We start from the raw sequence: 27083 nt of genomic DNA on the forward strand, positions 1-27083 counted from the left end.
TGTTCCTAGGGATGGGGTAGAGCTATGTTTTCCTCTAGCAGATGTGTCACAGCAAATTTGAAGATGGATTCCCAACTGGTGATGCTTCCTGCCTTAATGGGAGGGCAGTAATCAAGGAGGGACTCCCTTATCTCCCTGCCAGATGATGTTTGTTTCAGTGTGTGTTTGTGGTGGGTATGCTCATTTGGATTTTATCTGCAGCAGAAGAATTGTTTTTGATCATTACAAAAGTGGTCAGGCTAAGACAGGATAATGGACAGGGCAACCAAAAATCTGTAAGAACTGCTCTTACATTAGCAGGACATCAGGATCACATCAGATATTTGCCTACCTCTTTAGTCTTCAGCATAGTACTCAGCGCAAAACCAAAGGGGACCAAAATATTTTCATGAGGGGAATTTGCCCTAGACAGTTTCTGTTAACTCTTTCTTGATATATTGTCACCACGACACATTGCTTCTTTCATACCCTGCAGCTGAAGTGACAGGACTGGCCAAGTGATGTTGTTCTGAGCTTGTATGAAGTGCTTGGGGTGAAAGCTTTGGCTTGCCAACCTTGGCTTCTGTGAAGGCAGGATTTTATCCTTTGCACTCTACAATGTCAAATATGAGAGGTTTTTACTTTGGCAAATAAATTAATTTCAATAGTTTAGGAAATACAAACTTTAGCAATTTCCTGGAATTTGAACATCATAACACAGTTCCTGTGTCTACCCAGTACTGTGAATACCCCAATGAAAGAATGCAGCACTAATATATTTGTACTAAAAGTTCAGTTTAACAGTAAAACATTTATTATTTATTTATTAGGAAGTCAGTTTGGTGGTATACAGTCGAGCAGAACATCAGTTAGGGCACACAGCAGCAGTTGACCCTGTAAAAGTTCTGCCTTGAAGGCAATTCACTGATCAGAAAATATTTCTTTCTTAATGGATAAGCACACAGAGAGCTGATACTTGCCAGTTCAACACCTGCAAAAAACATTCTCTAAACAAGAGCATTTTGGATCTATGTTCTTAGGTATTCTCACTGCTAAAGTTTTGGAAAGTATTCAGATATGAGTTTTCTCTATTTTTAATTACAGAGAATCACAGGTTGGAAAGGGCCTCAGGGATCATCTAGTCCAACCTTTCTAGGAAGAGCACAGTCTAGACAAGATGGCCCAGCACCCTGTCCAGGCGACTCTTGAAGGTGTCCAATGTGGCCGAGTCAACCATTTCCCTGGGGAGATTATTCAAATGGTTGACTGTCCTCAATGTGAAAAATTTCCCCCTCATGTCCAATCGGAATCTCCCCAAGAGCAACTTGTGTCCATTCCCCCTTGTCCTCTCCATGTGACTCCGTGTAAAAAGGGAGTCTCCATCTTCTTTGTAGCTGCCCCTTAAGTACTGGTACATGGTGATGAGATCCCCTCTGAGCCTCCTTTTCTCAAGGCTCAACAAACCCAGCTCTCCCAGCCTATCCTCATATGGCAGCTTCCCAGTCCTTGGATCATCTCGGTGGCCCTTCTCTGGGCCCCATCCAGCCTGGCCACATCCCTTTTGTACAGAGGGGACCAGAACTGTACATAGTCCTCCAGGTGTGGCCTGACAAGCGCTGAGTAGAGCGGGATGATGACATCTTTATCTCTGCCGGGGATGCCCTTTTTGATGCAACCCAGCTCCCTGTTGGCCTTCTTGGCCGCAGCAGCACACTGTTCGCTCATGTTGAGCTTCCTGTCCACCAGGACCCCCAGGTCCCTTTCCACAGAGCTGCTCTCCAGCCAAGTGGATCCCAGTCTGTGCTGCACTCCTGGATTATGTTTTCCCAGGTGCATGACCTTACACTTCTCCTTGTTGAACTTCATAAGGTTCTTGTTAGCCCACTCTTCCAGCCTATCCAGATCTACTAGTTCATAATTTTTTTGCATGTTATGCAGTAACTATTTTTTCAAGGTATTTCAGAGCACTTTTTAGGAAGTTGCAACAATTTGCAATGAAAAAGAGAACACTTATCAACCCTGCATTATCTCATCTGAAAACCTAAAATTATTTCTTTCCTTATAAACATAGAGAATTACTGTTACATCTCACGTTCTCCAGTGTATTACTGGGCATATATACTGACATTTAAATCCTGTCCGTGTAACTGTTGTACTATGTATTCGCACTGTAGCAGTCTTACACATGTCTGCAGGGGCAGTTATGAGCTTCATGAAAGTATATACTCAGACAAGGGCAACAGGAGTTAGTCTTGGGTAATGAGTCATTCATAAACCAACTCTAACAGTGTGTAAATGTCTTGACTGTTACCACTAGATTATGGTGCTATTGCTGGTTTGAGTGGGAACTGTTGGGTAAGAAGTGCTTCAGAATAACCATGCTCATTGAAACATGGTGTGGAAGAACAGATATGATAAGTTTCTCCATCATGGCTTGAAAGACTCCTGCCAGTAATTTTGAGGTGGATGGTCAACACTGGCCTGATGAAGACAGGTAGGCCACAGACAGATTTTTTTGTTGCTGACTGGAAGGAAGGCTTTGTGGAGAAACATCACGGCTCACGTGACTGGGGCTGGACAGACAGCAAAACCCAGATTTAACAAAGTCAATATTCTCCATACTATGGCAGTTTTGTCTTTGACACTGTGCAGCGTCAGCGGTTAATCCAGTCTGCCAATGGCTCAGGCAAACCACTTCAGAATGGGAGACGTGAGAATATTGAAAATGGGAACATCCCTGTGGTGAACCAAGAGGAGGAAAAAGAAGAGGACAGTCTATCTCCTTTTTCATTGCCAGGTAAGTCTTACTTTCCAGGTGTTTATTGCAAGAAAACAGAAGAGAATTAAAATGCTAAAGACTTGGTTGTAAGAAAAGACAATATATGTGGGGAGAAAGGAGGTAGGGGATTGATTTGACTCTCTGAAGGCTGGATTTGATGACAGGAGAACTGGGCTGGAGGCTTCATGGCTAAAAGCAGGTCTTCGGAAAGTGTTTTCCAGCCATCATGTACAATAACGGTAGAAGTGCTGGTTTGCCAGAGGCGAAGGGAAAGCAAGTAAGGCAGGTTTATATTAAAAAATCATGTGAGACCAACCCAATAAGCACTGCACTGCTAGTAATTTTGAAGTCCATAGTTAATAATGGCCTGCTGGAGATTGCTAGGCCAGAGGGAGTTAGGTGTATAAATATATAATAACTTGATTTAGGTTTCTTGGATGAAGAGGAAGAAAGGTTTAGGGGGAGAAAGAATGTTGAATATATTTGACAGTGTTTAAAATTCTTAGAATAGCAGTATGTAATAATATTCACCTTTTCAAATTTTTTGGAAACGCTTTGGTCTGAAGGGCTAAGTATAACCAACGTTATTATGTTGGTGCCCTTAACACATCGCAGGTTGATGCTCCCCCAAATGCTTTGGAGATTAGACGGCAGAGATTAGATCACCCCTTACAGACATGTAGTCAGCAGTCGTCTGTCACACAGTTACTGTTTAACACAAATATTACTTGGTATAAATGAATACCGCACGCAGTGAAAAAGGAGGAAGATTTTTCCACATTGTATGTGATTCTAATTTCTTAGAGATCCCATTGCTTCTGTTGCTGTCATTTTAGAAGAGATGTTTGTGACTGACAAACATTGAGGCATACTATATGAAGACTGGATAAAACTGTATGTTTTCATGTGTTACTGTACTGTTTGCTCCTACAGGAGCTTCTTGCAGTCAGCAGTCATGGACTTTCATTGGGGGTGAAGGATGAAAACAAACTGATTCACTGAAGATAGGCCCATTAGAAGGGCTCATGATAATCAATGAGATAATGAAAAAACTGGTTTTATTTTATGGTGAAATAAGTGGATCCAAGTCAGCAATATGCTTGTGCACATGAACATGTTGTTAACAACAACAACAACAACAACAATAATATTAACAGTAATAAACAACTTTTATAAACCAAAAATGTCTCCCCAAACTATCTTAAAAATGCAGGATTCAATGCATGTGTTGGCAAAGAAGATTTTTTAACAGAATTGTTTTCATCAAGTTTTTGGATTCTAGTTTTAATTAGGGCAGTGCAATCATGCATTTCTTCTTACATTCCAGGACAATGCAGAAATCTTAACATGGGGCAACATTACCTGGAGACTGTATTTGGATTTGTTCAAAACTCAGACAACTTCTTTATGAATAAAAAATAGATTTAGGAGTAGAGCTTCCTAAGTGTGAGACATTCACAATAGACAAAATGCTTTGAATTAAGGACAGAGTTATTAGTTACGCCATTGGCCTTCTTTAAATGCAGTTTTTCTGCATTTTTTAGAAAGTCTTTAAAGATAATGGAGGTGTGACAGGCCAAAGTGGAAGCACTGATGATACAGTTCATACTGGAATGGAGCAAAAGTTCAACATGAACTCAGAGCTGTATAAAAGTCATAAAGTGATTGCTTAAAATCCTCATCAGGTTTTGTTACTCCTGTTGTCTGGAGATGATTATCTATTGGTTGGATTCTCATTGCTTAACTCATTTATTCTGAGGGACAGTTCTGTTATTTTTGCTTTCAGCAGTATCACTTTAATAACTTCGGAGAAAATGTAAAGAATCAGCATCATGCTTTGTTGTTATTTAAATACTGTGGCACAATCAGTAGCCTAAAAAAATCCTGACATTTAGAAATGGCTTTAGGGAAAAGGTAGTTTGCAGACAGTTTCCCAGGATCCCTTCTGTTTTTCTTTTGATATATTTTCAGGCCAGGAATAAGGCACATATATTTTCTAAAGATCAGAAGTTCATGTATTCTTTCAGTACTATAAAGAGCTCTGTGAAGAATAGGCTTTCACTTTCCAGCAGGACTTTGGAAGGCAAGTGCTTGCAGTGTGCTAAGTAGAAAATTCCCTCCAATATTTTAAGAGCTGCAACAGAAATGGCCATGAATTGGACCAAACCCTTTTTTCTGCTGTTCTGTAGACACCTTTTTTATCCTAGTTTGGGGTTTGTCTTTCCTCCTTCAAATAGTGTATTCTACAGCCTTTTGCAGCAACAAGTTTTTTCTGAAACAAATAAATATAAGTGAAGTTTAAAGCACTATATAATCTCTGAGTGATTCCCAGTAATCATTTACCATCTGTAAGCTTTTCTTAATGTTCTTTTACCCTCAATCAATGGTAGTGATCAGCAATAAATGTAGGGCTTTAGCACACAGAAATAGAGAATTAAAATGTTACATGAAAACAGTCTCAAACTACAGCATCCAGCCCAGATCCCATATATCAAACATTCAGAGATTCAGCCCGAGGCCATGGTTCAGACCCATCTTGAAACAGCAGACAACACATAGTTTTTGTGGAAACTACCTACAGTATCATACAAACCAGCCTTTGCCTTTGGTTTCTGTGTGGGAAGAAACAGTCCCTTTAAAAGAAGAATTTATTTCTTGACCTAACCTTTAGGCCATGATGATTACCTTCCAAGAGAAAGACTCATTTGATGCTTTAGAGTTCGATTGCTCTACAGTTGTTTGGAAACAGGTCTTAAACTTTTAAAAAACCCACACAGATCAGAATAAAGCAGGATGAAACTGAGCAAGCATATGTTGACAATGGAATGATATGTAAAAATCCTTGCATAGCTCAGCAGTCTTTTAGAGACTAGACTTAGAAAAGCACTTCTGTGCAGCTCTTAATGGATGCTTAAATCCCATTCACTGTCACATGTTCAGGATCCTTTAAAATACTCAGAGTTCTCAGCTCCTGCTTGTTTCAGAGAAATTAAGAACTCCTTCTTTTACAGGACTGGACCATGCATGCTTTATATAAATTGTGATGGTGTTAGCTAAAATAGGAATAATAATTCCCAGAGCTAAAATGAGATTAGCAATCCTGCCCATTTTGTATGGATTCAAAATACGAAGACAACACGTATGGTAAACACAAAAAGGAATTAACAGTTTCTGCTAATAACATTAAAAATGTTTCTACTTGGTCAAACCAAATGTTTGTCTTGCCCAATATTCTGATTACAACCATGACTTTATGAAGAAGCCTGGGGAAGAATGAGACAGGACAAGTTGGCCTTCAGCTATTTTCAGCTCAAGGATCTTCCTGGACTGGGTGTAATGTCTAAGTATTTAAAAATCGTTAATGTATTTCTTCTTCATTAAGCTGTCTAACTCTCATTGAATCTTTGCAAAAATTTAACACCCACAACATCCTTTGGGAAGGAGTTTCATGGTTGTGTGAAGAACTGTCTCCTTTTACTTGCTTTGAACCTGGCTCCTATTAGCTTCATTTGATGTCTTCTTTTATTGGAAAACACAGTGAACAAAGCAAACCCCATGTACCTCACTTGAACACTGAGGATGCTGTAACTCTTTGTTATATCCCCTATGGAGTTGTATGTCCTCAAGGTTGAGCTAAAGACAGGCAAGAGTTCCATGTAGAAACCTCTGTAGTTTCTGTCTCTGCAAACACTGATGCAGAGAGTTCTTTTAGCTTCTCTGCAATGCCCCTATCTTCTCTCAGTGCTCCTTTATACTTTGATCACTCGTGGACCCAGCAGACTTCCTGCTCCTAAGTATTTGAAGTAAGATTTATTGAGAATTTTGATTCCTCTTTGTAGTTGCTCCTCAGACTCTCTTTTTGGCCTGCTTTATGGTGCTTTTGCCAAAGTTTAGAAACATGAAGCGGCTGAGTTAGGAAGAGAGCTAGTTTCCATAGCTTCTTTGATGTTACAAGAGAGAAGTTCTTCGAAGAAGGTAGTTCAGAGCAAGACCGAACTGTAGCATTCTGAAATGTTTTTTGGAATGAAATTCTGAATTTTTTTTTTCCTCTTGCCACTGCCTATGTAATGGCATATCTACCTTAGAGTTTTATTTCAGAATACAAATGTGCTTCTGAGGCACATCTCACTGTTGTCCTTATGAACTGCACTTCTATTTGCATCAGACTCTTGGAGCTCATGAACCAGGCTCCTTTTGTAGAAAACCAAACTGGAAAATGTGCTCCAGAAGAGCAATGAGTGTGCTCTGCCTTGGAGGAGGATACACAGGATAAATTGGAAGAGAAGTGGGCAAGGCTTTAGTCTAATAACTCATCACTTCATTCTGAAAGGTCAAAGAAGGACTTGAGGAATTCTATAAATCCCAGTTCTCCCTTACAAAAAACATTGATAAAGTAGACAGCAAGGTTAAAACATACAAAATAAACCATGCCAAAATCCAACAAAGTCAAACAAGATATGGGGAGTATCTCTGCTCAATTACATTTTATTTTTGTTTAATATTGTCATGTGTAAACCTATAGTAACTCTGAGAGTAAGGCTTGTTTCTGCATACTGGAGCAAATTCTTTTTCTGGACCAGTTCCCACTGTACCAAAAATGTGTCTTCAAGAAAAAATTACTGGCATAAATCCAAATATGCAAAGTGTAGTAAAGTCACAGGCTGAAAATAGAAATCTGAGTTGTTTTGGACAGATCTCATGGTCTGGAATTTAGAACTTGTATTCTGGAAAATGGAACTTCCAAGAAAAGTGTCAGTAGTTTGGAAAATACTTTCTTTTTGGGTGAGGATAAGAAGTAAAACCTCGGTATTTTCCACAGAAAAAGAACTGTTTACAAAGCTGTGTTGCAGGAGTATTGCAGTAGGAATGTTTTAGTAGGTCAACTGCCTGCTTGGAAAGCTGGCAAAGGTTAGGCCTTCTTTGATACCCTTTTACACACTATGTATCCTGTCTCTAGTGTGGTAATGCAGACATCTGTTGCCTCCACAGTTTCTAAGGAAAGTTGCAGAGCTGAAATCAAGAAGGATTCTCCGAGAAGGTGGAGAGGCAGCTGCTGTGTTAGTTTTCCTAACAGCAAATTGAAAACCATTTTCTCAGAAATTTTTTATTTTGCAACAAAGGCATTTTTCAGTGGAAAATAATTCTGATGGAAAATTCACAATGGATCTAGTTTGTTATATCTGTTTCAGTTGTTTCTATATTGAGTCCTGTACTTGGGTCAAAAATTTATATCCCTCTGGATTCCTCACATGCTCAGAAATGAGTAAGGCTTTTCAGATTGGGTAATTTACATATATTAAAATTTTCCAATCAGTCTCAACTCTGATAAACGACAGCACTTTCTAGCAGAAATTTACTTGCCGTCTGGATTATTACAAAGCTCCCAGTGTGGGGGTGTGTATGTTAGTGTTAGACATTTTCAGGTTGAAATGTGAATTAATATTGCTAATGATATGTGGGTGTAAATATATATTTGTAAACATAAAGCCTAACTAGGACCAAGGGGACAGGTGATTTAAAAATCACTTTTAACTGGGGGAAAAACAGTTTGTTTTTTTTTTCCCCAAATGAAAAATGGTAGAGAGATTTAAAAAGATATAAAAGGAATTTAAAAATGAAAAAGTGGAGCACAAAAAAAAAATCAGCAGCAATAATCTTCCTAGGCCTTATTTTTCTTCTAAGTTTACCATTGTCAAAAGCAAAATCCCAGAAAAATAGAAATAGGTAGTAAACTCCAGGAAGGCTTTCTCATTTTGCAGGTAGACTTAAATTAGATAAAACCTTTCCCATTTTTCAAGTTCCTTTAAATTAGAGATTTATATGGATTTATAACAATACAGTTATGAAAAATCCTGTGTGCCAGTTAGGTTCATGCTTTTCAGGGATGTTACAGGTTTTTTAGATCAATCAGCTACTAATTGCTTTGTGTAAGGAGATACTTTTTTCACATGTGAAGGTTCAGGCATGTTCTGAAGTAGCTAATGTGCGGAGCAGTGGTCTGTGCCTGACTGCCACACTTTTAAAGGGAAGACTAAGTGGAAAAGCTATCACATTTAACTAACTACAGTAACTTAAATCTGACTCCTGATGGTGTAGTTGCAGACTCCGGTCCGTCTAAACTCAGCAAAAGTGTTTTCTATGCAACTTTTTGACTGGGACACTTAGGCTGTCTACATTATATGTGTTTGGAAGTTCTGTTTCAGACCAGCTCTAGCTTGGTCCCAAGGACTAAACGCCCACTATTACTTGGAACACCTTGGACTTTGTGCCTCTGGTTCAGCTTTATACCAAGGGAATCACATTGGTGCAATGCAAGGCTGCTCTGTGTTGCAAACTAAAATACAGTAAAATTGCAAATCAAAATACAGTCAATGGGGACAATCAGGAGATTTACTTCAAGGGTACGCTCCTGATCCAAATGAAAACAGAAATGTAGTTTCATACTTTTATACTGAGCTCCTCTCAATTCTTTGTGAACGTTGCGAATAGGACAGTATTTTTCCTGTAAAAAGGCACTTGCTTTAGTACCTTAAGGAACCCTTCCTTTCCTGCCAGTGCTGTAATGTGTGTTGTTGACTTCATTCACCAGGACAGTACCTGTATGTGAAAGTAATTACTGTGAGCAAAACATCTAGAAAGATGACAACCCCAGAAATATATTTAAAGTTAGCAAAGGGCTCTTTGTTGTAGGGATGCTGCTTTGTTTTCAGAAACTTTGTAATCAGGCTCTCCTGTAATGATACCTCTCTGAAATACTTGGCATTCTTGGCTTCAAGATATCTGGAGAAGCAGAAAAATGCATGTATAAAGTAGGAGGACCAACTTCATGCAAAAACCCTCATATTTTTCTTTCACAGTAGGGCAAAGTGAACAGAATATAAACCCATGGTGCTTTCTGTAATAAGGCAATATTCTTTCATTATTGTCATGGGAGGTCCAACAACCAAAATACACCTTTCCTCAGCTATGTGGGTTGCTGCAGGAGACTTCAGACCCAGGGCACGCAGGAGTGCCTTGTTCTGCTGTTGAAACAGCTGAGCTAAGGCCTTGTAATGGGACTGTTTGTTTTTGCAGAACATCTCTGTATTGAATAATAGCCTTGATGAAGATGATAATTTTCTTCCTTGCAGATGTACTAGTGAGCTAAGCAACAATCATAAAACAATTTGTCATGAACTAAAAGCGTACCCCAGTTTTAACATATTTATCACTAAATCATTATAATGATTATTTTAGAGTGGGTGGTCAAAAACCAAACAATAGAGCAGCTCAAGAAGTAATTTCGAAAGAAATTTTAAAAATAAAAATTTTCAAGCTATATATTGTTTGTGCATTCATTGAAGCCAGGTGAAATGAATGCAGTCATCCATTCCTGAGGAAATGAATTCTAACTTTATCGAGGTTGCTGCTAAACTTACTTACTAAATTCTTACTTAACTGCCAAGCTTACAGAATAAGAGTAGACTTCTTTAGCACTGGGCGCTACACAAATTCTATGACCCAGCATAGTAGGAGCTGAAGAAAATCATCTGAGCAGAACCGAAGCCAGATACGCTTAAGGCTTTATACAGAAGTTTATAAAAGCTGGCAGATTCTGGCACAAAAGAGAAAACAATGTAAAGTGAGTCAAGTAGGCTTCTTTGGCCATGGTGGTTCAGAACTAAACACCAGGCTAACGGTAAATGGCCAGACAGATCCTCTGTTAACCCAAGAAAGCCCAGAATCACATGCATTTCTTGTTCCCAGAAGTCTCAAGCCTAGTTGCATTGTAATGAATACAAATGTCACTTCCACAAACCATCTAGCTATAAAAAACAGTTCTTACTGATGATGTTGTGTGGATGAAGTATAACCACTAATAGAGCCAGGGATTTTAATCTGACACACATCCATTCAAACGGAGCAAAGATAAGGGAATGGCAAGTCCTCCTCCATTAACATTTTGGTTTTCTTGGAACTGAGCAAGCATACCAATGCCGGTGGTAAGGCACTGTGAACTCTCAGAGTTAAGCATTTAAGTAATTCATGGCACTAGACAGGATCCCTGACAAGATATATATTCCCCAGCAGAGGCTGGGTGCATCTATTTATTCTCTGTTCTCCTGGCAATTTTGTTTCTTATGCTCATGCTACCGAAAAGAGAAATGGGACTGAATCTCCTGTGTGTAGCAGCACTGAAGTCAGTGAGATTATACCCACATCAGATCAGAATCTGATCCATAATTTTTTCCTGACAAACTGTTGCCCACTCGCCCTGCATTTGGAATTATGTACTGAGGAAATTACTGGCCTAGGCCATGCTGACTTGTTTGACTCTGAACCAAGCTTAGCAACTTGGGTAGACAAAGAGTACAAATCAACTAACAGGAGTCTTTTAATGATCCAAACTGTAACAAATTAAACAGGGGGAGTTATAAATTACCATAGGATATTTACAGACTTGTTAACAGAATTGAAGTGAGATGTGAGCTAAGAAATGTCATTTTCTTGACAGAACAAATAAAAGATAACTGTGTTAAAAATCTGTATAGCAGATTTTTCCTGTAAAATCTGTAATAGATCCCCAGTGACATGTAAAATTCTAGAATTAGACTTGACCCCAGAAGACTTCTGTAGTTTTATGTGTTAGAAGTGCCACAGCCACAAGCTAAATGGGAATAAAGAGCCAAGTTTAGTCTAAGGTTTCCTGGTGGGTTGATGGCATCTCAGAATTCACAAGGAAATCTCAAGTTAAGGAGCTGATTCATAACTTAGGCAAGACAATTTAGTATAGAATGCATACTGAAGTAAATTAATGAAGACATGCATTTGGAGTCACCAAGTAAAATTAGATTAGTAAGTAGCCTCATAAATTACAAAAGTATTACTAACTTTTAAATGTTTAGTATTTAATTTCATTGCATCTACTGCACATTGATCCAGAGAACAGATTTCAGTCTAATTAAATTCACTTACAGAAACTCCCGTTAAACAAATCCTAAATCCCAGTGTCTTTGCTGAAAGAAAATTCCTGGTGAAATTGGTAGAGGCTTTCACTGACTATTACCTGCCCTTTATAATTTAGCTAAATAACTTCACTGAAGATGTATCTGGGAATTTTCTTCAATGTGATCAACCATTTTATTCAAAATGGCATATTTTATTAGATCTCATGCATATTGTTATCAGTTAATGGAGGAAATCCTTACTAGCATAATTCTAAAGCAATGTAAAGAAAACCCAAACAAAAACCACCATGCTGTTGGCTGTGATAATCTGGTTTAGCCTGATAAACAAATTTGTTATCCTACTAGCAAGATACCTCATGAAACATAGAAATATAAATGCCCCATTTATTTATGGCCCAATTATAAAATAATTCTCTTTTATGTATTAAGATTTATATGCTCATTAACAACACTTTACATTTTTAAAAAATGAGAAGGTGTGTACCTGTCTTCACTAATGACAGTTCTCTTGTATTTCTCACCAGTTGGTTTTGGAGAGCTGTACAAGGGAAGTCATTATCTTCAGTTTCCTTTTATAGAGGATAAGAGACCATCTCAAGGTAGCGCTATATGCAGTTGGAGAGAGTTAACAAGTCTAGATCTCCCAAGTACCAGTTTAAAGTTCTGCCCAAGTGACCAGACTGAGGCATGTGAAACAAGTTTGTCATTTTCATAGGTTGGGTCTGTGCTCTGGTTTTCTGTGAAAGTATTTTCTGTTGCTGCACAGAAGGTATGGGTTATTTTCACTACAAGGATTTCCATCTTCCCTTTTAAAAGGTTGTTTGGTTCTGTTTGTTTTGTGGTGTGTTTTTTTTTTTTATTTTGGATTAATAGTAATATAGGTCTTTGAAAGAGCAACAAACATGACCGTTAATTTTGGTTTTAAAAGCAGCCATGCTTTTAAATCATTGTAATTCTTTCATGGATTTACATAGACCTTGGCAGACTTGACTATAAGTTTCTGGATGCGCATGCAAAACTTCGCTGAGTGATGAGAGCAGGTATAGATGAAAGGTACACTGGAAAACGAGCTGACACACACAGCTGTAAGCATCCTTCTGGGATTATCTGCTGTGTTCAGAGAGGTGTAACTGGACCTGGGATAGTGATGGGAAAGCTAAGCTGGTTCTTTCCTTTCTTTGTCCTGTAGATGGAAAAATGAACAAAATTAAATGGATTTTGACATGGCCATTGATGTTCGTGCTCTTTTGCACCATTCCAAACTGCAGCAAACCACGGTGGGAGAGATGTTTTATGGTGACATTCATCTTATCCACTCTCTGGATTGCCTTGTTCTCCTACTTCATGGTGTGGATGGTAAGTGCATGCAACAGGACTCTCCATACTGAGTGAAATGTGCATCTCAAAATAGATCTTTTGTGCATTTATTAAAGAAAGGCATGTAGTTGTAGTGCAGTCTCTTCAGCTCATACTCTAATTATTATAATTCTAGCTTTCTGCTGCTCTTTTCTGCACAAAGAATTGGGCCTTTACTGTATAGGGCCCAATACAGTACAGGAAGGTTCCAGCTTGATTTTCAAGAGAACGTGGACATCCACATCCTACTAGTAAAAGGGAGTTTACATGAAAATGTTTAACTCTCAGCAGCTGAGACACCTTTAGAAATTTGGCTACAGGGTCTGATGCTGAAACATTCACAAAAGATGAATGGCATAATTTGAAGACTCAGAAGTGATGTAAAACACCTTGGGCAGACTGGAATAAAGCAAGAAAATCCTTCTTAGTGAAGAGTATTATGATTGCTGGTATGTCTCCATTTGCCCTAGATCTATGAGAAGCAGTGTATGAGGTGCATGTCTGTAAAACATTGTCAGTTCAGGAGCATGCTTACTTGAAGATTTGAATCGGTTCCTATTTTTTCTTTCTTTCCCTCTTTCAGTTTCTCAAGTTTACGTTTTCAGTCAGAGAAGAGGCATGAATAGGAAAGCTCCTCAAATAGTTTCTGTGATGGAAAAATTAGCCATATTTTGAAGTATAGAAAGTTACCTTTTTCTACACTAAAAGATGAAAACCCAAAAAGTTGTATATGCCTATAATTGGAAGATTAATAGGATGTGCCACTGAAGAATTTATATGCCCATCTTTCCTTTCAGAGGAAAATATAGTGAAGAAACCTTCAGCTGGTTTCGTACTGGAATATGTGTAGTGTCATGTATATACAGTCATAGTCATATATATTTACATATATATACTTTTTTAGTCATACATATGGAAGGATTTTTATTCATGAGCTTCTTACCTGCAAAATCTTTTTTGGGTGGAGAACGTCTCTACCTTCCTCAAATGTGTCATGCACTTGCGAACTGCTTTATATTTATGTTTCCTTTCATGGAAGATTCTGTTTTCTATATACTTTTTGCAACTTCCTATGTAAGTTTTGCATTGTAATGTAATCCTCTTTCCTCTTAACATAGACTGTTTTGGAGAAACTCATATTGCAGCCACTCATTCTTGGCATAATGGTGCCAAAGCCACACATTCATTTCATACTATATGTCCTTTGAAAGGCCATGCTCTGTACCTTGGTTCTATCTGTAGATATCCCCTTCACAAATGAGAGGTGTGCTCATGAAGGCTGCAACACTGCTTATTTTAAGAGGCAGCCAAACCTTAATACCCCATTATCACTCGCAGCAGGGGAAGTATGCCCGCTCCTATTTCTGAGCCACAGCTTGCCCCTGAGAATAAGGTTTATGAGTGGGTCCCTAAAATACACCTTTTCTTTGGCAAAGGGTCCAGTTTTCCTCATGTAAGAGACTGGCAAACTGTTTCAAAAAAACAACACAGAGCCTTAAAGACTGCCACCATTAGCAGGCTCAGCAGGGAAGCAGCTGCCTGTCCCTGATTCAGTCTTCTCACTCTCACAAGGCTATTTCCTTTTCAGCTGCCTGTTCAGCCTTTTTTCTTGATGCTTTTTCAACCGCCTTCTGATGTTCTAGCTAAATACAGTTCCCTGTCCTTTCCAAGAGCTCTGCTACAAGCATCAGCCATTTCCTAAGCTCTTTTAAAGCTGCATCTGGACTCTCAGGGAACAATATATCCAGTCTTGCTCACTTTGGGATTATATCAGAAGTCGTGCAAGGAACTGGTTCCTTCTTCATGTGTTGGCATAGAATAAGTTCTTTATATCTCTGCCCCTACATCACAATATAAATTGGTTGCAGTCCTTTTGAGAATAGAATCAGTGAGAATCTTGCCATTCTTGGGAATAATAATTAAAAAAAAACCCACAGGTTGGATTGTGTCTGTGCTCCTCTTTAAAAGATTTCTATGTCCTGTTAGAAGTAGAGAAAATTGAGCTTTTTGTTTGCTCATAAAATGTTAAATAATATGACCCAAAGTACTTTTCCTTTTCACAGCATTGGTTTTAGGCTGATTATTCCACAATAATTTAATTTGCAGACATGGATAAGTATCCTGAATCTAATCCTGTTACGGTCCACACCAGAAATTAAAGTTAAGAGTATGCCACAACTACATTAGAATGAGGAGACTTTCCAAATATGATAGATTAATCTATTTTCCTCACTGTTCAGGTGACTGTGATTGGGTACACCCTTGGGATACCAGATGTGATCATGGGCATTACTTTCCTAGCTGCAGGAACAAGCGTCCCAGACTGCATGGCCAGCTTAATAGTAGCAAGACAAGGTACTGTGTCTGCTGAAGCACAACTGCAATCTTATGTACGTGCTCTCTAATTTGCTTCCTCCATATACACAAATCCTCAATGCAATTTTATTCTTTTTTTTTCTTTTATATTTACTGTTTCACAGCCTCATTAAAAGCCAAAACACTTTGCTAATTATTGTGAACCAAAAAAATAATCCCTGTCCTGTTATCTTTTGCTTATTGGGACTGGGCACACCCTAGCATTCTAGAAGGTCATTCAACACTCAGCTATCCCATGTATGGTATGTATCAGTCAGGGTAAAAAGATAAAAGCATTAGACAAAACTGGAATATCAGCTGGGGAAAACTACATCAAAGAATATATGCTGACCAACACATGTCCATGTAAGACTTGTACTGATTTCTAAAAGACTTCTTGAGCCCAGTGATGTGAAGTGGTTTAAGAGGGTCTGGCAGAAGTGATGTTGCTCCAGGCATACTTCTCATCCAGATGAGGACCTCTTTCCCATTGGGACATACGGATAGCCACACTGGAGGGGTTTTAGGTAAATGTCAGCTATGTCCTTATCAGCTTTCCAGCTGAAATTGTCAAAGACTTTCTCATGTATCTTTAAGTTTTGATTAAGGCTCTTTACATTTCCTTTTTCACTTGAGAAATACCTGTAGCCACATCTCTTCCTGTTGTTGAAAACCATTAAAACTGACAGTGTGATATCCTGTACTACAGTAGAATAAAAAAAGGTCCTAATTTTCTTTTCCACTATTCCAATTCCCATAGTCTTTTTTTCCAGATAATGAGATCTCCAGCACGCATCACTGGGCAAAGAACGCGGGTTCTGAAGTGACAAATTAAGTATTCAAAAGCCCCACCTTTGTAGTTTGAGATGAGTAGTGCTGTCGTGGTTTAGCCGGCAGCTCAGCCCCACACAGTCGCTCGCTCACTCCCCCACCAGTAGATGGGGGAGAGAATCAGAACGGTAATGCTCGTGGGTTGGGATAAGAACAGTTTAATAATTAAAAGAAACAACAACAGAAACGCAATGTAAAGGAGAACAACAAGAGGCGCAAAACCCCGGGGGGGAAGGAGGGAGCACAACAAACCACCAAAACAAACCACACACAACACAGCCACCAACCTCACACCACCCCCAAGCCACAAACTGCCGCCCCTTAATATACTGGTCATGGTGTCACATGGTATGGAATGAGCATCCCATTGGCCAGTCGGGGTCAGCCGCCCCCACCATGGCCCCGCCCCTCCCAGCCCTCCGCCACCTGGCAGAGGGAAGCTGGAAAAGTAGCTGACCCCCCCACGGTGAGGAGAATTAACCCCTTCTCAGCCAAAACCAGCACAAGTGCTGTTAAATGTTGCTCGATTGAGAAGAATTATATATTTAAAATATTCCATTTTCCAGGTTTCATTATTTGTCGTGTGCAGGAAAGTCTCACAAAAAGCAGGACAAAAAAGTATTCAGGATTCTTACAGGACTTCCTACTAAATTAGTTTTCCATGGATAGTATTAAAGTGAACAGACTTTTGCAAGAGCAGAAGGAAAATGTGTTACATTTTAAAATTAACAGACTGCTTCTTTAGTTTACTTATGGTTTAGCATTAGGCAAAACTACTGTAGGGTTTGTTTCCTCTGAAAGTGAAGGTAAGCGCTAGCTTGGCAAAAAGTAGTCCTATTCTCTCAAAGACAGTACAGGGACTTTGCACTCCTTGGATTCAAGAGAGATGTTTACTGACAGATTGCAGACAAATATCTAAAAAGTAGAGATGGATGCTACCATAACATGGATCCAAAGCATAACCTTTCTCTCAGCAGCTTCCTGCAAGAAGATGCTGTGGTATGGTAGTGTCTGTCTCCACTCTGTACTCTCAAAGTATTTGTGGGATGTGTCCCATTTACGTCAGTGTGTCTCTTCCTTTCCAGTATTCCCTTTGTGGAAGTGATTCGATAGTTAGGCCAGTGCCTAAGGGAAGTGAGCAGGGACAGAGAAGAATTATGCCTTCCTCACACCCATTGACACTGGTGCAGAATGAGATGCCAGCAGTGATGAGCATTAGTCGATTTTGAGTAATGCCTTCAGACTTGACCACCATTCACTCTTTTATTTTTCCTTTCCTGTAGCATTTTATTGTTCCTGGAGTGTTATCAGTGCTGATTAAGCCCCACAGAAGTGCTTGATATCTTTGAGTAACATCTGGTTGGGTTCTTTCCAGGATCACTTTTCATCATTCACATGAGATAAAGGCCACCTGTCCACAAACTAAATCCAGTACATAATCTCCAGGTTCCCTGTGGCTGCAGCTACCTAGAATAAGACTTGTTATTTTAACTGGCATTGAACTTGGGTGCTGAATGGATACACACGCCCAGCAAAGGTTCTCCAAGACACAAGGAGGATGTAGTTGGACTGTGCAATTATTTGGGTACTTTTTTCAGGAGTCATGCAAAGATTATGGAAATTGTCTCCCTACCTCAGATACTCTGGCCAGTCCAAGGGGGCTTGGATCAGTGTAGATCATTCCCCTTTAGTACACAAAGTACTAAAGATCATTCCCTTCTAGTACACAAAGTAACAGTCCTATACTTTGTTTTTACCCAAGAGTTTGTTTTTTTTCTCTGCAGGCCTCGGTGACATGGCAGTATCCAACACAGTAGGGAGCAATGTCTTTGACATTCTGGTGGGCCTTGGCATTCCATGGGGTTTGCAGACCATGGTGATTGATTGTGGATCAACTGTATGTATACTTGGCAAATCTTTAATTTGTTCTTTTTGTCTATTAAAAAAAAATCCTAAAAAAGAAAGCATGCAAATAAAATTCTAAAAAAACGCCAACAATCCGCTGAGCATGTTATTGTTTGCTAAATAAGGTATTATTTCTTTGCCAAGGATCCAGGACTTACGGCAGCAATTCTCCTTCCAAAAGCTGCAATTAATTCTGAGTTTCTCAACTGCAGTACGTTATAGTGTATAGAAGAAAAATAGCGCCATGGATATCCATTCATGGCTCTGTCATTTTCTCACTACACAACTTCAAGCACACCTGTCTCCCTGTACCTTAGTATTTTTGTCTGTAAGATGAGCATAATGGCATATCTCTCTCTCATGAGGATCTTTTAATATAAAATCCATTATAAATGCCAAATTGTTTTTACGGAGGTGGGATTACTTATACATTTGTTTTGATTCCTTAATCGTCCCATTCTTCATTTTGATAAATCTGTCAGGGATTTGCATAGTTTAAAATGTGTAAGTCAGTCACTATTCAAAACAGAAGGTGGACCATAGATCAGTAAATTGATCTGTAGTGTAAATAACTCCAAAGCACAGTTATTATATGCTGAGCATTTTAAAGGTCTCTTCTCTATCTAATTCCCACAGGTTAAGATAAACAGCAAAGGGCTGGTCTATTCAGTTGCACTTTTGCTAGGATCAGTGGCACTTACTGTAAGTATTTGAGTGTGTCCAAGTATTCCAACTGCAAAATATTTAATGGGTATTTACACGTTATAGAAGGACAAAATGGCAATACTTATTATCCCCAAAGCATTGATTCCTGTAAAGTATCATTCTTCTAGCAATACCATGAGTTCAAGAGCTAACATTGTCCTCAGTGAGGACTCAAATATGACATTTCATGTAAGAGATTCTGGATACATGTAGGTCCCATTGATTTCAGTGGCCATGTTGAAACTGTGGGATCCAATAATACACCTGTGTGCCTGTGTTCAGCTGCATACCCCAGGCCTGTCTGTACTTTATGTTGTGACAAGACCCAGGTAATCACCCATTGCCCTTGTCTCTGATTTCCAGAGCCAGCTTGGACTAATGAAGTGCTGTAGCCAAAACCCTTAATGAAGGCTAGTCTGTGAGGATTGTGAACCTCAGGACTTTGAACAGGCATGCTAAATGTCACTCAACATAAGATATTTACCCTTGTAACGCATGGCTTGTTAAGTTGAAACAATAATTCTGTTTCAAAAGTCAATTTTGCTGGTACTTACGGTCTGATCCTGCTGACTCCCAGGGAACCCTCTGTGGGAAGAAGCAAATCCCAAAGGTATAAAAATATTCACTTATACTAATGTCTTTCGCTGATCATCTGTGGAGACTGTGTAGAGGAGGGTTTTGTCACTGGATATTTCACACTGTTGCATGACTAGGTCCTACAAAACTCTGCATCACCTGTGCATGACTTAAGTGATAGAATGACCAGGGCTGTTCACTCTGCCGCTAACTTCTTAATGTACCTGATACATAAGCTGTGGGAGCCTATCTTTTCTTATCCCCAATTCTGCCATGCTGCACAGTGCCTGTGAACCAACAAAGATGTTCTGTAGATATTTGTATCTGATGCTGCTGCATGCATATTGGTAATCAGCACTTTGGAAAAAAATGGGAGGATTATGCAGGTGTGTTACTATGCTAGCTGTTCATGCTTTTCTGAAGAGTCTTTTCATAGCAGAAGCTGTAGCACCTGAGTTCGAAGCATCTATTGTTGTATCATTTGTTATGCTGGATACCCTGATTTGAACAGGCCCTCCCAGCAAAACTCAATGGAGAGTTTTGAGCAAAATGAGTAATAATTCAGAGGCACTCAACACCATTGAAAATAGATGACTTCATGAGGACTTCGTTGCTTTGCGGCCTGTAGCTTGTAACTCCCCTTAGTTCTGGAGCTGAGCAAAACATCAAAGAAAGCACCTCCTCTGAAGCTGTTGGAAGAATGAACATTAGGTGCTTGTGTACTACTGGGACATAGAGGATCTGTAACGGGAACAGTGGAGGGAGAGGCATTCATGTAGTTCAGTGCCTTCCTTTACTTTATACTGAATCAATGAATGAGTGCTGCCTGACTAGAACATGCCTGATGTTCTGAAAATGCACCATAGACTGAAACTGAGCACCTAGGGGGCCTGTTTCTCATTTACATGAAAGGTCTTGTGAAGGGGCCTTAAAACAGGTTCATTTAATATTTTGTAGAAGGATCTCAGGACATCTGAGAGTCAGGGCAGGGTTTGAGTTCTTAGTTTGGGCTTTTACATTCCTTCTTGATCAGAAAAACAAATGTTGCCTTTTTGATCTATAAAATACTTACAATATATTTTTATCTTTGTTCAGGATTTCTAATTCAAAAGACACTAATTTCTTGCTTGTAATGTTTATTTCCAAAAGTCTCCTTCGAGGCTTAATTAACTAACACTTTGTTTGCTTGCAGGTGTTTGGAATCCATGTAAATAAGTGGAAACTTGACAGGAAATTAGGCATCTACGTGTTGTTTCTTTATGCTATTTTCCTGTGTTTCTCTATATTGATAGAATTTAATGTCTTCACCTTTGTCAACTTCCCTATGTGCCGAGAAGAACTTTAAACCACAATAGGGAAAGAGACTGCAATTCTTCTGATTACATGTGCTGTAAATGACAGGAGGCATTTCAGATTTCTACCTTCTTTCCATCAGTAATTTGAGTGTTGTTCCTGCTTCATCAGCTAACAAGCACTTTTACCTGTGTGGAAGGAAAGCATACCTTTCTTTTATCATGCTAGCTCGAGGCAACCAAAGCATTTTCCTCCTTTCTGGATATTGCTGCTCAGTCAGAAAGATGTGTGGGTGGATCTGATGCAGGACTCTAAAATGACCCATTTCTGGGACATTCTACTGCGGTTTTCATTCTCCTTTTGCAGACAATCAACCACCACCAACAACGTTAGCAAGAGGACGAGAGAAAAATCTTTCTAGTTCTTTTGGTTTGACATTTACTTTCTATGGAAGAATAAGAGGAAAGTTTAGAACTTTTCTTGGCTCCGTCAAAATATCTCAACTACAGGACCAGAAAGTCCAAGGCACATATCATGGCATGCACTGTTGAGGACATCATTTCCCCCTTCAAGTGCTCTGCTTATAGAGGAACTGCACTGACAGTTTTTGATGGCAGTGTTGGATATTTGTCACTCTCTTCAATGTACATGAACAATGTGGCAGAGAAAGAAGAGGAAATGGTTGTATGTTGTATCACTTGTGATGATGCACACTAAAAGTCAGAGTATCTGCATATTGAAGAAGAGAATTACATGCAGAAATTCATACTTGAAAAATACGCTTTACCATTAATGAGGAATGCTGTATACATAAATATAAACTAACATTTGTGGAATATTACACCACAATTAAAACTTTGCATTGGCCCTTATAAGCCCATAGTGTAAATTTAGAAGAAACTAAACAAATAAAATAAAACTGGGTGCTCAGTAACTATTAGTTATTGTTATCAGTTGAGAGTAGTATCTGAACATAATCCAGACTTTCTGACAACAAAACCCACCCTGATTATTTTATTTGATTGGTGGGGGGAAGAAGCTTATTTCATTGGTCAAGAAGCAGGTGTATTCTCCATTTTTTATTTATTCTCAGAAGCTTAATGAAGATGAGTGTCTGACACTGAGCACTGCAGATAAACACCTAGACAAAAGCAAGTCTGTCAAGAGAATGCGGTCCTTGATTTGATTGCGTACCAGTTTTGAAGGATGATATACTTCTTTTTGACCCCCAGTAGAAGCCAAGTTTTGATATCCTTTCCACCAGCATAAATCTGATATAAGGAATTACTCTGTATGTAATTGACAGCAAGATCTGGCCCAGAGTATTAAAAATAATGGGTAACATTCCACATTGTAGCAGTCATATGATTGCAAACCACTGAGACAGTGGTATTTTGAATTGCTACTAAACTTTGAAAATATTTTAAAGCTGCATGTGAATGATCACATAAAGTTTCTAAAGAAGCACAGTTAACTTTATACATAGATTTTTTTAATTTTTTAATGTTTATAAACCAAAACAAATCTACCAACTAACAGTTGATGTGTTTTTAATATATTAATATTTTGCACTTAAGACTATGTATAAAAAAATCCCATTATTGTGTCAATGCGAACATACTATAAAACCTTATCAAATAAGCGCTAAATCAGAAAGCTCCTTATTTTGACATATATGACAAATAATTCTGTTTAGCCAGCTCATGTGCAGAATACTGTTTACACCAGGCAATGTGTTTACAAGTAAGACTATTTTTAAAATTATTTTGGTACAAATTAAGGAGTTTGTTCTGCTGTTGAATTTTTGTAGGAATTGGATCATTTCAATGTAATCCTAAGGAAAAAAAGAGCAACTTATTTGTTATTTGCTTTACACTTTGTTACAAATATCAGTATTAGTATCCATTTAGGGTTTTTCACCTTAAGTAGTTATGTACTTGTACTAGCCAGTCCTAAAGATGGCAACAAATACAGCATTATTAAAATGCTTTGTTGTATAGGCAAGCATGACAGTAAACACATTTGATCCAAGTATGCCGGCAACCCCACTTCCAGGCATTCAAGACATTTTTGCTGCAGTGTAAAGTTGAGGAATTAATGGAATTCATGTTCATCTTTATGAGTCTTCTGTTGCAGAAAGGCTGTGAAGATGCAGCATACTGCTGCGCCACTGTAGGAGCATCCCTCTTGTCATTTTACTCTCTTCCCTGCTATCTTTCAAGAGGACAGTTTGCTGCTGAAAATCTTGTCATGTGAGGCTGAAAGGAGCAGAGAGAGAGGCTGAGTAAATGGGTTTTTCTTATGTTCTGCTGTTGGGTGGGCTTGGAGCACTAGCCGTCTCCAAGCAAACATTTGCTCTTCTGTGCACAGTTCAGGCAGCTCAGATGTCTTTACACTACAGAAGAGTAGTTCCAAAATCTAGTTATGAATGCCTAGTCATCAGCTGAGTTGACAGTGATGAGGGCATCAATGTTTACAGTGCCAGACCTGGCAAATCGTACTGTACCTTCGTATTTCTGAGCCGGGCAACTTTAGAAGAATAGGGGCACCAAATTGTTCTGTAGCAAATATGCCCAAATATGCATGAAATTGTGTTTGCTAATGCCATGAATCCTTTAGACATCATTTAGAATTATTCTGCCTAAACTGAATATCACCTGCTCCAGAAAACCAGAGTGTTCTGTTGTAGCAAGAGACAGTCTCAGAAGGTAATACTGACCTTAAATTGCATGGCCAGTCCTGTCATCTATAGTCCCCCATAAAACATAGACCCACTTCAGGACAATTTTTATTAAATTTGTTGCATTTCGTGCATCTTCTGCTGTGAGACAGGTACCATACCATGCTTATCATTATAAATAATATTAGTAAGATTCTCCTGTGACAGCACCACATGACCAGGGTTGTATTGTTTGCCAAAGCATTATTAGATGCTGTATCAGGGCATTGATGACACATAATCATATGAAGTAGTTTAAAGAGTCCCTATGTAGTTGTTATCCATGTACTAAAATAAATAAAGATAGACCAAGCCGTGCAAATAAACTGAATGGCCTGAGGAAGATCTGACTGACAAATTGTTGTATGTCAGATAAACCCAGATCAGAATGTATCAGTAATTCAGGAGGCTGTTGCTGAGTAATAGCAGACCAGTGCCTTTCACGTGTGTACAAAAAAAAAATGTGGTCATGTAGTCAGGCAACCACTACAAATTTTACCATTTTCCAATCAAGAAAAGGAGTGATTTGTGCTTGGCTCTCTGCAATTAGTACAGTTCTATATTGCAGCTGTTCAGATTCTGTCTGTAAAATTTTGTAGCCATTTTGTTGTACTAACTATTGCAAAACTGGCTGAGTCTGGAATCTATGTCACAATGTTGTGTAAGTTAATGTTCAGCTCAAGAGTGAAAAGAAAGCTGGTGGATGTGAGAGGGAAAACTGTTACTGTGATCTGAAAATTGCCAGCACACTAACTCTGAAAAGTAATCCACCTCAGAAAAAGATACCCCATATCCAGCAAAGCTTAACTTCAGTAGGATTGACTCAATACTTAAAGCTAAGCATATATCCAAGTGCCTTGCTGGATTGTGTCCTAAGATGACAGCAGAGCATGGTTTCCAGGTTTTCTGTTGTATTGAGATCTTTTCATACTCTATTGGGTTTGTAGCCTAAAGATTTTATTGCTTTCGCAGATTAAAAGCTTTGGCTAGAATCTGTGGAATTCTGCTCTGTTGATACCACTTTGGATTTCCAGTCTTGTAAATAAAAGAACTGGTTCCTTGTCTCAGACTTCAAAACCGTGCATCTGCCCTGGTGTACAGAAGGTTCAAAACTGAATTACCGCTGGCCAAGGAGAGTTTTTAGGAGCTCTTTTCCACTGCAGTTCCACTGGAGTAGCACAGCCCCACACAGACCCACAGGGTGCAATCCTGACTGTAGTGAGCAAGTGGGAGTGTTTCCATTGAGTTCAACAATGTTTGATTCCATTTATCTACCCTAACAATTGTACTGCATTAAAAAGTATTGCCGAAGTAAAGATTTCAGGCTTAGGATCTACATGTCTAAATCTAAAAAGCTACAGTTATGGTTATCTTAATGACTATTTGATGACCTAAGGGCTGCTCTCTGTGTTGAAGTCTAGCCCAGAAGAACACCTTAAGTCTTCCCAACAGGTACAGCATAGTCAGCCACCTTTCTCCTGGCTCAGTCATCGGCGTGCCAATTTTATTTTATTTTATTTTTATATGCTTGCTGCAGCTGTAACAAACCTATAATTATTTTCTGGTTTTAGATTATATTTGTAAACATCCTGTCAACATGTAAACAAATGAAAAAGGTCTTTACTAGTCTAACACTTTGCAGTTACAGAGAAGACTCTATTCTGCCTCAGTTTCCTTTCTGACTGTGCTCTAATTACACACACTTGTTTCTATTATGTGTTTGCTCTAGTTGCACAAATCCCTCATTAGTTTTGTTGTCTTCCTTTCTTGGGTTTCTTGCAATGGTAATACCATTTATTTGTGTCTTACAGTTAGATGTTTTTGGTACTTTAAGCTGTGTTAATTCTGCCTGATTATTCATGCCGAGGAAAGATCAGACCTAATGCAATATGAAAGAGACACTAAAATAACACTGATAGCCAGGTGAAACCAAAGAATCTTCCTAACTGAAATGCATCACCTTTGAGCATAACGTTCTCTCATTGCAAGCCTCAGATCTCTCAGTTATTTGTGTTCAAGCACTCAGAAGAAAATCTCAGCAGCTCGTGCATTTACACAATTTCCTGTCTATTTCTTTGAGTTTGAGCTCCGGATTTTTCATTTTGTTGGGTAGTGAGATTTATATGATAATTGCACAGGTAAATGTCATCATTTAGTCCAGCAATTCTATACCAAACCCTTTATTTTTCCCTTGAACTATTTTGAAAAATCTGTATGCAAGTGTTCCATGTTCTGCTAAAGAGAAGAATGTCTTTCAACTGACATGTGCATTCCAGTTTCTGTCCTATTGTGTATATGTTTAAAAAACTCCTTTTGAATAACTTGAGGATACACTTTTCTCACATTTCCCCCTATGTGGGGTCCTGGTATTTTCTCCGCAGAGAAAGCTGTGAAATCCTATACATCCCTGTCCTGAAATGTGAGCTACATGTAGCTCCTTCTCCACAGGCTTGTGATTATGGCAATTTGTACATCACATTGTTCTGCTTGCTACCATACTTCTGACATACAAAGCACTGTCTGAAAGAAATGAATGATTATGGGAGACTAACACTGTTTGGATATTTTCTGACAAAGATTACCAGTTTGAATTTAATTCCATTTATTTTTCTTATTCACTTGCACAAAGAATGTAGGCAATCATTGCCATCTTATCACTGAGATGATCTTGGTAAACTTGAAAGACAGGTATAAAGGTTGATTTATAGCAACAGGGAATTGTGACAAAATCTAAAGGTATCAGAATATGTCAAACCCAGACAGGTATAATCTCTAGCAAGGCTAATACCAACTGAGATGCTTCCTTCAGAGGGCTTTTACAGCCAGATTATGGCCTGCATTCATGTACTAGTTGTGTATGCAAAGAACACTCTTAAGTCTGCTTCCCCAGAAGCATCTATGTTTCAAATGGCTGAAACTCTGCAGCAAAGTTATGACCAAATTCTTGCCGTCGTGTTCTTGGGAATGGTGCCAGTGCTCATTAACGTCCTGGTAGTTGGCACAAATTTATATCAGTGGAACTGAGAGTAGAATTTGGCTCCCCCTATCCCCTCCATTGCAAGAGAGTATTTGGAATCATTTATGGTCACTGAAATAACTTCTGAAACTTTTAAAATTCTCTGTGTTTCATACTTGCAGGCATTTGCAGTGCACCCTTAGGAGGTGCAATACCTCTTTAAATACTATTAAAACTTTCTAGAACTGCTTACTTTGAAAACAGAAAGGGATGGGTTTGTAAACTGTAAATAACAAATCTATTTATCATGTTATTTATTTTTTCAATGACTGTGACCTTATGCACTGTGAATGCTCTGTGATATGGGGTCCTTTGTACAGATATGTCATGAAATCCACATGGATTTAATGTGATAATTTGTTACAAAATGTTGGCATGATATTTGATTATTTTTGTTGTGAAAATTTTAAAAAATAGTTAATTCAGCATTTATAAAAGATTATAGCAGTCAGTATTGTAATGCACTGTATAAAAATACATACACTATCAATAAATTATATAAACAACTAGAGTGTTTGCTGGTTTTTTTCTCAGATGCTGAGAACGTGTGAAACATTCTCATGTTTATTGTTGAAAATCTACATTTTCAGGACCCAACTAGTGTCCCTGCACTTTCTTGGT

At 38.7% G+C, this 27083-nt stretch overlaps 1 protein-coding gene across 2 annotated transcripts in view; it reads left to right on the forward strand.

The window, feature by feature from the left end:
* The window catches only part of SLC24A4 (solute carrier family 24 member 4), a 95121-nt gene extending 74243 nt beyond the window's left edge, over positions 1-20878 (forward strand). For both annotated transcript variants that reach the window (XM_075103744.1, XM_075103745.1), the window contains exons 12-17: positions 2632-2776; positions 12896-13062; positions 15303-15417; positions 18033-18145; positions 18790-18855; positions 20627-20878. In XM_075103744.1, coding sequence (XP_074959845.1) covers positions 2632-2776; positions 12896-13062; positions 15303-15417; positions 18033-18145; positions 18790-18855; positions 20627-20779 — 759 coding nt within the window. In that variant the 3' untranslated portion in view covers positions 20780-20878. The remainder of the gene's footprint in view (positions 1-2631; positions 2777-12895; positions 13063-15302; positions 15418-18032; positions 18146-18789; positions 18856-20626) is intronic.
* Positions 20879-27083: the final 6205 nt, after the last annotated feature.

Source organism: Phalacrocorax aristotelis, chromosome 9 (assembly GCF_949628215.1).
Source record: "Phalacrocorax aristotelis chromosome 9, bGulAri2.1, whole genome shotgun sequence".
In the NCBI taxonomy this organism is placed as follows: domain Eukaryota; kingdom Metazoa; phylum Chordata; class Aves; order Suliformes; family Phalacrocoracidae; genus Phalacrocorax; species Phalacrocorax aristotelis.